At 44.8% G+C, this 13028-nt stretch overlaps 2 protein-coding genes across 3 annotated transcripts in view; one reads left to right on the plus strand and one right to left on the minus strand.

Moving 5' to 3' along the window:
• LOC138663688 (oocyte zinc finger protein XlCOF8.4-like) overlaps positions 1 to 2813 on the minus strand; it is a 66231-nt gene extending 63418 nt beyond the window's left edge. The window contains exons 1-6 of one of the 2 annotated variants that reach the window (XM_069749983.1): positions 2753 to 2813; positions 2225 to 2440; positions 1916 to 2095; positions 1704 to 1827; positions 1523 to 1620; positions 970 to 1060 (exon numbers count right to left, since the gene is read on the minus strand). In XM_069749983.1, coding sequence (XP_069606084.1) covers positions 970 to 1060; positions 1523 to 1620; positions 1704 to 1827; positions 1916 to 2095; positions 2225 to 2296 — 565 coding nt within the window. In that variant the 5' untranslated portion in view covers positions 2297 to 2440; positions 2753 to 2813. The remainder of the gene's footprint in view (positions 1 to 969; positions 1061 to 1522; positions 1621 to 1703; positions 1828 to 1915; positions 2096 to 2224; positions 2441 to 2752) is intronic. The other variant, XM_069749984.1, reaches the window with a different exon arrangement.
• The window catches only part of LOC138666512 (zinc finger protein 721-like), a 620944-nt gene that overhangs the window by 308439 nt on the left and 299477 nt on the right, over positions 1 to 13028 (plus strand). The gene's annotated exons all lie outside the window — the stretch shown is intronic.

Here is a 13028-nt window from a genome sequence, read left to right on the forward strand (position 1 = left end):
GGCCAGAAAGACTGGACCTGGTCTTGTAGGGACCATATGAGGATTCTAAGAAGCAAACAGCATCATTACCCTCCGCTTTCTCTTACAGACCCATCATAATATTTCATGTAAAGTGATTTTCTAACTTGTCAGCACATTCATAGTAACTTAGTAACATAGTTAGCAAGGCCAAAACAAGACATTTGTCCATCCAGTTCAGCCTATATTCTATCAGAATAAATCCCCAGATCTACGTCCTTCTAAAGAATATAATAACTGTAAGATATAACATTGTTATGCTTTGGGGAGACATCCAGGCCTCTCTTGTATCCCTTCGGCTCAGTTCGCCATCACCACCTCCTCAGGCAAGCAATTCCAGATATCACTGTCCTAACAGTAAAGAATCCTCTTCTATGTTGGTGGAGAAACCTTCTCTCTTCCAGACGCAGAGAATGCCCCCTTGTGCCCGTCACCTTCCTTGGTATAAACAGATCCTCAGCGAGATATTTGTATTGTCCCCTTATGTACTTATACATGGTTATTAGATCGCCCCTCAGTCGTCTTGTTTCTAGACTAAATAATCCTAATTTTCCTAATCTCTCTTGGTATTGTAGTTCCCCCATCCCCTTTATTAATTTTGTTGCCCTCCTTTATACTCGCTCTAGTTCCATTATATCCTTCCTGAACACTGAGCATTCTATGCAGGATGTCATTTGGCTTTGTAGTTTATAGACCTGGGTAGGTAAAGGTCAGCATCTCCTAATCCCAGGGGGTAGGAGGATCCTCCAGGTTGTAAGTTCTATAGAAAAGGGCTTTCACAAGTTCACATAATAATTTGAACGTTTTCGAATTAAGGAGAATGTTGTGGTCTAGAGACAAAATGGTGATCACACGATTGTAATACGGCCGGACTACACCACCGATAAAGAAGCCACAGCCGGTGAGTGAGAAGAATCTGTAACGTCTCTGTATTTAGTGGTTACTACTCACCTGGGTAGTCATATGTAGGAATCTCCTCTTTACACCGCTCATCACCCCTCACATATGTTGCTGTAGTATTTATATGGGTCAGATCTTCACCCTGAAACAAATATTGTAACAGTCACAGACAGATGGAGAAGTCACATCTATGATCAGCTCTAATCCTGCAATTTCCACCGTTCTCATTACACAAGTATAAAACATATAATACTGGTGGAAAAAACAAGACTGAGCAGGGTAATTTCATGTCAAACGATCCCAATCTGAATATTTTTTTAACCAATGTCTTAAGATTTTTATTTTTCTTTGTTATTTTTGAAGTGCTACTTTAGTGAATTACACAAAAAACTGCATTTTTATCTTCATTAATTCATTTCTTATAGCTTTCTAAAGTTTTGAAAGTCTGAATTTTGGGCTTGTAGGATGTTACACTTGTTATCATATCTCGGGTTAGAAATAAGATAAAGAGACTGGAGAGGCACCATTTTGTTTAGACCGGTACAGGCTTTAATTTGATCTACACATCATAGGGGAGATCTCATGACACCTTCTCTCCATCTACCTGATGATCCTGAGGAACATTGGGATCTTCTTGTTTACAGTCCTGCGGAAGAAGAGGACGGGGACATCTTTCTGGTGTTGTCCTCTTACTGGATAGATCTGGAGGAAACACATACAGGGACTGAATTCATTCTTTATATACAGATAATTATAGGCCGTGTATATTTAGTCCAGTCTATTACCTGGTGATGTGAGGGGCTGGGGAACCTCCATCATGACGTCCTTGTACAGATCTTTGTGTCCTTCTAAATACTCCCACTCCTCCATGGAGAAATAGACAGCGACATCCTGACACCTTATAGGAACCTGACACATACAATAATACAGTCATCCCCCCGATCCCTTCATAGCATTACTATACTATATAATGTCCCAGCATTCCCAGCAGTGTCACCTCTCCAGTCAGCAGCTCAATCATCTTGTAGAGGAGTTCTAGGATCTTCTGGTCATTGATGTCCTCATGTATCAGGGGGTGAGGTGGAGGCCCCGTGATTGGGCTCAGCGGTCTTCCCCATCCCTCAGACACAGGGTCCTGACAGCGCTCACTAGAGGTCTTCTTCACCACTGTGTAATCCTGGTAATGGAGAGACACATTAATAAATCTCACTACAGACATTTCCAGAGTCCTCACCTCTCCAGTTCTGTCCATCTGTTATTCCCATAGATAAGAATAATGTAATGTGACGTCATCAGAATCTCTCACCTCTCCAGTAAGTCGGAAGAGGATCTCTAGGGTGAGGTGTAATATCCTCTTCACCATCTTGTCTCTGTCCATATCCGTCCTTGATGTTTAAATTAGGTTAATTCTCTTCTATAGAAGATCTTCACTGAGAGGATCCGATATTGTAGAGACCTGAATGAGAAGCAGATGAGCCGATGTTTCCAGGAATCTTCTTGTGGGAATTGGCTGCGATATTCCCTGTGCAATATATTTCTAGTATTAATGCGCCAGTAATGGGGAAACTCCACATCCCTCCACCCGCAGAGCCGCACACCACATAGAGAATAATGGAGCCTCCAGCACCGACCTCCACCCGCACTCCACATAGAGAATAATGGAGCCTCCAGCACCGACCTCCACCCGCAGAGCCACACACCACATAGAGAATAATGGAGCCTCCAGCACCGACCTCCACCGCAGAGCCACACACCACATAGAGAATAATGGAGCCTCCAGCACCGACCTCCACCCGCACTCCACATAGAGAATAATGGGGCCTCCAGCACCTACCTCCACCCGCAGAGCGGCATTCCGCATATATGGCTGGCGGCTGCTCTGTGCGCACAGGACCTTTGATGAGGTCACAGGATGGGAGGAGTCAGGGGTCACATGATCAGGGGCCTCAGTGTAGGCAGGACTGATTGTCATGGTGCTGGATGAGAACTTTGTGGGGTCAGGAGGGGGTTACAGTGTGGGTGTAGCAGGGCCGTGTGTACGAGGTGTACGGAGAGGAGCCGTGTGTATGAGGTGTATGGAGCAGAGCCGTGTGTGTACGAGGTGTATGGAGCAGAGCCGTGTGTACGAGGTGTATGGAGCAGACCCGTGTGTGTACGAGGTGTACGGAGCAGAGCCGTGTGTGTACGGGGTGTATGGAGCAGAGCCGTGTGTACGAGGTGTATGGAGCAGAGCCGTGTGTACGGGGTGTATGGAGCAGAGCCGTGTGTGTACGGGGTGTATGGAGCAGAGCCGTGTGTGTACGGGGTGTATGGAGCAGAGCCGTGTGTACGAGGTGTATGGAGCAGAGCCGTGTGTACGGGGTGTATGGAGCAAAGCCGTGTGTGTACGGGGTGTATGGAGCAGAGCCGTGTGTGTACGGGGTGTATGGAGCAGAGCAGGGGGTGTACGGAGCAGAGCAGTGTGTGTACGAGGTGTACGGAGCAGAGCCGTGTGTACGGAGCAGAGCCGTGTGTGTACAAGGTGTACGGAGCAGAGCTGTGTGTGTACGAGGTGTACGGAGCAGAGCCGTGTGTGTACGGAGCAGAGCAGTGTGTGTACGAGGTGTACGGAGCAGAGCCATGTGTACGGAGCAGAGCCGTGTGTGTACAAGGTGTACGGAGCAGAGCTGTGTGTGTACGAGGTGTACGGAGCAGAGCCGTGTGTGTACGGAGCAGAGCCGTGTGTGTACGGGGTGTGTGGAGCAGAGCCGTGTATGGAGCAGAGCCTTGTGTGTACGAGGTGTACGGAGCAGAGCCGTGTGTGTACGAGGTGTACGGAGCAGAGCTGTGTGTGTACGAGGTGTATGGAGCAGAGCCGTGTGTGTACGAGGTGTATGGAGCAGAGTCGTGTGTGTATGGAGCAGAGCCGTGTGTGTACGGGGTGTGTGGAGCAGAGCCGTGTATGGAGCAGAGCCTTGTGTGTACGAGGTGTATGGAGCGGAGCCGTGTGTGTTCGGGTTGTACGGAGCACAGCCGTGACTATAACGCACATGTAGGGTGATGAGTGGAAAACGGCATTTTTACAGTCTGAGGATTATTCGGAAATCTCGTCCGGCCGTTCAGAGTCTCCAATGCACCAACAGGATCTCACAACTTTGTGAATGATATTTCTCTGATTACATTTGGTGATTTCCCTTGATGATCTGTAATTTTCTTTCCTGATTTGGATTCTCACCAGGAACATGTCCGTGTAGTATTACAAAGATTGAAGAGAATTCTTTGTTTGCTAAAATTTAGAAATTTATTTTTTCTGTTTAGGAAATTGCATTCCAGGAGATCATTTTATCAGTTGACGGGTGTAAGATGGATCCTGGGAAGGCGCAAGCCATATTCAAGTGCTTTTCACTAAATTAGAATATCATCAAAAAGTTAATTTATTTCAGTTCTTCAATACAAAAAGTGAAACTCATATATTATATAGAGTCAATACAAACAGAGTGATCTATTTCAAGTGTTTATTTCTGTTAATGTTGATGATTATGGCTTACTGCCAGTGAAAACCCAAAAGTCAATATCTCAGTAAATTAGAATAGTTAACAAAAAATACCTGCAAAGGCTTCCTATGCGTTTTAGAAGGTCCCTAAAGGTACCGTCACACTCAGCGAAGCTGCAGCGATATAGACAACGAGCCGATCGCTGGAGCGTCGCTGTTTAGGTCGCTGTAGAGACATCAAACACAGCAACTCCAGAACGATGCAGGAGCGATTCAGTGACGTAACGGCGACTCACTTATCGTTCTCGCTGGTTGTTAGCTCCATGTAAAACATTGCTGGCATCGCTGCTTTTGCTGTCAAACATGACGATACACGCCGACCTGACGACGAAATAAAGTTCCAGACTTCTAGCTCCGACCAGCGATGGCACAGCGGGATCCAGATCGCTGCTGCGTGTCAAACACGAGATCGCTATCCAGGACGCTGCAACATCACAGATCGTTGTCGTTCTCGTTGTAAAGTTGCTGAGTGTGAAGGTACCTTTAGTCTGTTTCAGTAGCTCCACAATCATGGGGAAGACTGCTGACTTGACAGATGTCCAGAAGGCAGTCATTGACACACTCTACAAGGCGGGTAAGCCACAAAAGGTCATCGCTAAAGAAGCTGGCTGTTCACAGAGTGCTGTATCCAAGCATATTAAAGGAAAGTTGAGTGGAAGGAAAAGGTTTGGTAGAAAAAGGTTTGTAGATTGGGTCCTCCCTAGTGACCTGAAAGCGATGCAACATTTTGTAGGCTTCGCCAGCTTTTATAGGAAATTCATTAGGGGTTTTCTCAGATTGATGAACCTTTTACTGACCTCACACGTAAGGGGGCAGATATCAAGGTTTGGCCACCGGATACTATGAGGGCTTTTGAAAAATTGAAAGAATGTTTTATGTCTGCTTTTGATCTAGTCCAACCCAATCTTCAACAACCATTCATTGTGGAGGTGGATGCTTTGGAGGTTGAGGTAGGGGCTGTTTTATCTTAGAGTTCCAAAACTCTGACCAATTTCTGGGCATGTGCTTTTTTCTTGGAGAAATTTTTATCTGCTGAAAAAAATTATGCTGTTGGGAATTGTGAGTTACTCGCTGTTAAATTAGCCTTTAAGGAATGGAGACATTTTCTGGATGGGGCAGTTTATCAAGTGACTGTGGTCACTGACAATAAGAATTTAGCGTATCTTGAATCGGCTAAATGGCTAACTCCTAGAAATGCCAGAGGGTCCCTATTTTTCTCTATATTCAATTTCTCTAGTACGTTCAGGCCAGGTTCCAAGAATGTGAAGGCTCGTGCACTATCACACAGTTTTAGTTCAGTTTCTCCTCTGGAAAATCCATTCTCCCTAAGCGCACTTGGTTTCTGTGGTATCCTTAAAGTTGGAAGCTGAGATCCATGTTTTGTTGCGGCTCAGCAGGAGGACTGGTCTTCATTCTTATCTCTTGCTCAGTTCGCCTTTAACATAGGGACTAATCACTCCACTGGAACCTCACAGGTTTTTTTCTACTTATCATTTTCATTCCCATTTTGGTGAATTTTCTATGCTTAGTTCTGAATGTCCTAGGCTGGAGGTAGCCATACAGAAGCATGGGGATGTTACAAAGTTACAGTGCCTTGTGAAAGTATTCGGCCCCCTTGAACTTTTCAACCTTTTCCCACATATCATGCTTCAAACATAAAGATACCAAATGTAAATTTTTGGTGAAGAATCAACAACAAGTGGAACACAATTGTGAAGTTGAACGAAATTTATTGGTTATTTTAAATTTTTGTGGAAATTCAAAATTGAAAAGTGGGACGTGCAATATTATTTGGCCCCTTTAATTTCAGTGCAGAAAACTCACTCCAGAAGTTCAATGTGGATCTCTGAATGATCCAATGTTGTCGTAAATGCCTAATTATGATCAATATAGTCCACCTGTGTGTAATCAAGTCTCCGTATAAATGCACCTGCTCTGTGATAGTCTCAGGGTTCTGTTTGAAGCACAGAGAGCATCATGAAGACCAAGGAACACAACATGCAGGCCCGCGATACTGTTGTGGAGAAGTTTTAAGCCGGATTTGGATACAAAATGATTTCCAAAACTTTAAACATCCCAAGGAGCAGTCTGCAAGCGAATGTATTGAAATGGAAGGAGTATCATACCACTGCAAATCTACCAAGACCCGGCAGTCCCTCTAAACTTTCATCTCAAACAAGGAGAAGACTGATCAGAGATGCAGCCAAGAGGCCCATGATCACTCTGGATGAACTGCAGAGATCTACAGCTGAGGTGGGACAGTCTGTCCATAGGACAACAATAAGTCGTACACTGCACAAATTTAGCATTCATGGAAGAGTGGCAAGAAGAAAGCCATTTCTCAAAGATATCCATAAAAAGAGTCATTTAAAGTTTGCAACAAGCCACCTGGAAGACACAGCAAACATGTGGAAGAAGGTGCTCTGGTCAGATGAAACCAAAATCGAACTTTTTGGCAACAATGCCAAATGATGTGTTTGGTGTAAAGGCAACATAGCTCATCACCCTGAACACACCATCCCCACTGTCAAACATTGTGGTGACAGCATCATGGTTTGGGCTTGCTTTTCTTCAGCAGGGACAGGGAAGATGGTTAAAATTGATGGGAAGATGGATGGAGCCAAATACAGGACCATTCTTGAAGAAAACCTGTTGGAGTCTGCAAAAGACCTGAGACTGGGATGGAGATTTGTCTTCCAACAAGACAATGATCCCAAACATAAAGAAAAATCTACAATGGAATGGTTCACAAATAAACGTATCCAAGTGTTAGGGTACCGTTACACTATACGATTTACCAACGATCACGACCAGCGATACGTTGGTAAGTCATTGTGTGGTCGCTGGAGAGCTGTCACACAGACAGCTCTCCAGCGACCAACGATGCCGAGGTCCCCAGGTAACCAGGGTAAACATCGGGTTACTAAGCGCAGGGCCACGCTTAGTAACCCGATGTTTACCCTGGTTACCAGCGTAAAAAACAAACAAACACTACATACTTACATTCCGGTGTCCGTCAGGTCCCTTGCCGTCTGCTTCCCGCACTGACTGCCGGCCGTAAAGTGAAAGCACAGCACAGCGGTGAGTCACCGCTGTGCTCTGCTTTCACTTTACGGCCGGCAGTCAGTCAGTGCGGGAAGCAGACGGCAAGGGACCTGACGGACACCGGAATGTAAGTATGTAGTGTTTGTTTGTTTTTTACGCTGGTAACCAGGGTAAACATCGGGTTACTAAGCGTGGCCCTGCGCTTAGTAACCCGATGTTTACCCTGGTTACAAGCGAACGCATCGCTGGATCGGTGTCACACACACCGATCCAGCGATGACCGCGGGAGATCCAGCGACGAAAGAAAGTTCCAAACGATCTGCTACGACGTACGATTCTCAGCAGGGTCCCTGATCGCTGCTGCGTGTCAGACACAGCGATATCGTATGGATATCGCTGGAACGTCACGAATCGTACCGTCGTAGCGACAAAAGTGCCACTGTGAGACGGTACCCTTAGAATGGCCAAGTCAAAGTCCAGACCTCAATCCAATCGAGAATATGTGGAAAGAGCTGAAAACTGCTGTTCATAAACGATCTCCATCAAACCTCACTGAGCTCGAGCTGTTTGCCAAGGAAGAGTGGAAGAATTTCAGTCTCTCGATGTACAAAACAGATAGAGACATATCCCAAGCGACTTGCAGCTGTAATCACACCAAAAGGTGGCGCAACAAAGTATTAAGTTAAAGGGGGCGAATAATATTGCACGCCCCACTTTTCAGTTTTTGAATTTCCACAAAAATTTAAAATAGCCAATAAATTTCGTTCAACTTCACAATTGTGTTCCACTTGTTGATTCTTCACCAAACATTTACATTTGGTATCTTTATGTTTGAAGCATGTTTGCTGTAGGACGTTAGGAACACAAGAATTTTTTGTGGCCTCTGTATCATGCCTCTATAACATACTAGATGCTACAAACTCTACTACTGTACTACTGTATGACATTAAGAACAGAAGAATTTTTTGATTCCTCTGGATCAGGCCTCTACAGCTTAATTTCAACCTAACAAAATGACAAAGTATGATACGGCGGGTTTTTTAACTGAAAAATTATAATTTTTTTAATGTGCCTTAGACAGTTTCATATAACCACAGCACAAAATGACAAGGTGGGATACAGCAGGCTGTTTCACATTTAGCTAATGAAAAAATATTATTTGGAATGCTATACCCATGCATGGAGCACAATAGAAGCAGTGCACAACACACTTGTAGGACATGTGCCCTGCTGGCTTTGTTTGTGGAGCTCAGTAATGGCCAAAAAAAGGGTTAGGAGGTAAATTTAACAGCCATACTGGAAACTAGCTAGCTAGACTATCCTAGTCAACTAGCTGAAATCTTGCTGCTAACAGTGCCAGTGTCAGGTGCAGCCGCTCTGCACCGTGTCAAAATGGCACTGAAACAAGATGTCTGCTATTTATATGGAGAGGGACATGTGATTTCAGCAGCCAATGACACAAGCCGCTTGTCAGGACATTGTGGGTGTTTCCTGCACTCTGATTGGCTAGCCGCAATGTGCTCACAAAGTTAGGGGAAAAAAAATACTGTTTACAAAAAACCCACGCCTCTGAGCTCTTCAAACCCTCTTCCCTCATCAAACACTTATGATACACCACCATTATCATTGCTAAAGTGCTGAAGATACTTTTGTGGCAACACAAATATTTTCTCGCACTTTTTACCAAATGTTACCAATTTGATAAAATCTTGCTCGTGTTTCCGATCACAAATCCGAATATGCCACTTTCGTGCCGAATTTATGTTTGGTGATTGTTTTCCAAACAAATTCGCTCATCACTCAAAACGCCGCATGCGACGGCATCCGCATACAGTGGCATGGCCAGCGTACCCAATGTTAAAGATAGGGTGCGCACGCCGCATGCAGCCGTAGGCGGAGCTGAGCGTAGAGGCGCAGCAGTGGGCGGGGCTTCACGGAGGAAGTCCGCAGCCCGGATAAACGCTAGTGTTAAACTAGCCTAACTAAGACATTTCCTCCATGCGCCCAATCACTGGCCATGTTATTCACTGCTTCGGCAACTGATTTGCTGTAGGAATCACAAGTTCATTGGGACTGACCAGGAAATACAGAGACTGGAGGGCGCACAAGCAGCAATGGTATTTTCAATATTTTACAACATTCCGTTTTTTTTCCCCTGACATCTACTAATAAAACCTATATATTTAGGCCACAGACAACAAGCAGTTTCTTCCTCGGAGTCGGCAGCTGAATACGTTCCTCATAGACTCATCTTCCATAACGCTAATTCTCGTCTCAGTTACCGACACTGGAATCGGCATTAGCAATACTGCAGGAGATATTCATTACACGTGACAGGAGAAATAACTACTTCATGATGAGGACGACATCTTCATCTTCTACTACGGCTCTAGAAACATATTTGTCCAGAGTCCATCACTGACTCCATCACCACCGGCCGTCTATATGAAGGTTTCCCATCTTCTCCGCACTGTAATCTTCTATCACGTCAGATCTCATGGCTGATTCACACACACAAGTTTGAGGCTTTTATAAAAGCTTGTTTGTAAGAACATAAAGACATGTGGAGTTATTTAATGCCAATGTCTCCATGTACAATATTTTTTTTCCCTCTGGATATGATGATTTGTTTTTTTGCATTTTCCAGTAGGCTTCCATATATTACATGAAAACAACAAAACAGGTATTTAAATGTAACAAAATAAATTTGGACATAGACGTACTGTGGGAACATTAAACTGTGTGTGGAGGTAAAGAAAGGGTCCCGTACTATGAGAGTACTAGATGTTTCCTTGGTTCCCGTCTTTCATAGTTCGGTCTTTTGTATCTATCAGTGAAAAAACATCAAAACCATTGTGCATCTTATAAGGAGACAACACAAAACCCCCTAAATATAACATTTCTATAACAACCCCACAATCTGTGACTCTTCAGGGTAAATCGCTCTCTCCCCATTGGATTAGAGCTGATACTATGAAGCTAAAGTGACTAAACCGACTTCCTGCTCCCTCCATAAAGGGGCACTTTACTGTGTTTGTCAGAACTGTCCGAGGATTATTAGAGGTGATAGTTTCCCCCCAATTAGAAGGGACACCTGTGGATATTGGGGTCTTTTCCTGCTACAGTCCTGGTGGGATTTACTCTGTAAAGTGCTGGAATCACTTTCTCCCAAAGGGATAAATGGCTGTTCTGTGCGCACAGGACCTGTGATGAGGTCATAGGAGGGGATGAGACGGAGTCAGGGGTCACATGGTCAGGGGCCTCAGTGTCAGGACTCTGCTGTGCTGGTTGTCATGGTGCTGGATGAGGGGAAGTTTGTGTGGGTTCAGGAGGGGTTTACAGTGTGAATGTAGCAGAGCCGCGTGTGTGTGAGGTGTACGAAGCGGAGCCGCGTGTGTGTGAAGTGTACGGAGCGGAGCCACGTGTGTGCGAGGTGTACAGAGCAGAGCGGGGAGTACGGAACGGAGCTGTGCGTGTACAAGGTGTACGAAATGGAGCTTTGCAGAGCCTTGTGTGCATGGAGCGAAGCCGTGTATGTATGGTGTGTGTGGAGCCGTGTGTGTGCAGACCCCTGTGTGATTAGCAAGAGTGCATGCTATCGGGGCTCTAATTGCTGTCCCTGTGCATTGCAAAACCCATTTCTCTACAGGCATGAAACCGTTGTGAGACAGGATTAATTTAAACAACCACAGATAAAGTCTATGGATGCCAGACTCCGATCTGTGTTCAAAAGCATAGACCGCACCGCCTCTATCCCTCCATCCTGAAGAACGTTGAGTATGGAGGCTCTCCATGTCTATATAAGCCAACGCATAGTCCTGCTGCCGGCCAATATCCCTAAAAGAATTCAAAACATCGCCTGTATCCTTCACATACGAAGGCACGTCCTTCAGGAGCCAGGCCACATATTGCGACAGGGACTGAGTCAGTGAACCCAATCACGAAACTATTGGACATCCCAGGAGGGGAAGGAAAGTGACTTGTTCAATATGGGGATGCGTACCAATATTTATTTATTTTTTTTGGGGGGGAGGAGGAGTAGATTTTCAATTCTTTTTCTTGTCAAGACCCCCAACTTTACCTGCTGGCATAAGAAGGTGCGGAGGGTGTTCTGAAATTGCAGTGTGGGGTCCTTACTCAATGGCGTATATGTACTATTATCTCCCAATTGTTTTTCTGCCTCCTGGATATAATAATCCTCTCTTAAGAGGACAATATGGCCCCAGTTGTCCCCTTCACGGAGGATCACCACGTCCGACCACTTACCAAATCTGGAGCCATAAGTTGATCCTCAGAGAGATTTTGCTGGTTATCTAGTAAATTACTGCCTCGACATCTTCAGTTACCTGGTCATGGAAAGAGTCAATCATGTGACTAGGTAAAACAGGCATCATGTAACAGGAATGTACACCAAAGGGGAAAAGGGGCTGTGCCCCCATCCTCTGGTGACTATGGGATCCGATTTAAACTTAGCAGGACCTCTACATCATCACAAACATTAGAAATGGAAGTATCATCAACAGTGACTATTCTGTCCCCGGGGCTTGTGGCAAATATGGCTCTGTGAGATGCTGGATCTCTTCACCTTACTGACAATTGGCGACAGTCGCAGATAGCTTATCGCAGCTGCAGGCACACATGTTATAAAGAATCCAGAAGAGACTTTGAGACTTTAAGAATTCTTGTTGAATGCATACAAACAGCATCAGGTAAAATAAGACTTTCTTCAGACAAGCTGAAAGCACATGTGCCTCTAATGAAGCCAAGATGGAGACTGAGACAGAGAGAAGAAGAAGGAAGTGACATGACACGCAGCAGAGGGAGACAGAAGGGACAAACTTCATGGAAAGGGAGGATTTCAGCTATGCAAAACACAGGAACACATAACAACAATAAACAATATGAGAGACTGCAATACAGCATGTAAAATGTACAGGACAGTCTGTAAAATGTCTCATTCATGGGACATAACAGTGACTACCCCAAAACCCAGTGGGCCGATTGTACAAGGACTTTCCCTTATGGTGGAGACATCATTAGATTTACTTGTAACAGCAAAAGATTTGTAGAAATGAATTTTATGGACAACCAGAATAAAGTTAATTCTAAAGTCAACGATGTCAAATTTTTCCAGGGAAATTACCAAAACAGAAAAAAATCATTTAAAACTGCTCTGTGCTGCTGGAAAGAAGTCTCTTGCTGCGATATTCATTAGAATGTTCTTTATTATCCACTGCGCATTTCAATGCCGTGCTGGCATCTTTACCAAGAGTAAGAAAAACATCAGGTCATCTGCCAAGACAGCATTGAAACGAGTAGTGGACAATAAAGAACCTTCTAATGAATATTGCAGTAAGAGACTTCTTTCCAGCAGCGGGGGATCATTCACCAGCCAAGGAGCAGAAGCAGCTGAATATCTAAACCTTTATAGTGGTTGTGTCTTCACACAACCAGCCAAGGTGAGAAAACCTATTGTTTTTACTGTCTCCTATATTAGGGTTCCACCCTATTATGGGCTTCTCCCTTTACAGTC

Source organism: Ranitomeya imitator, chromosome 2 (assembly GCF_032444005.1).
Source record: "Ranitomeya imitator isolate aRanImi1 chromosome 2, aRanImi1.pri, whole genome shotgun sequence".
NCBI lineage: Eukaryota > Metazoa > Chordata > Amphibia > Anura > Dendrobatidae > Ranitomeya > Ranitomeya imitator.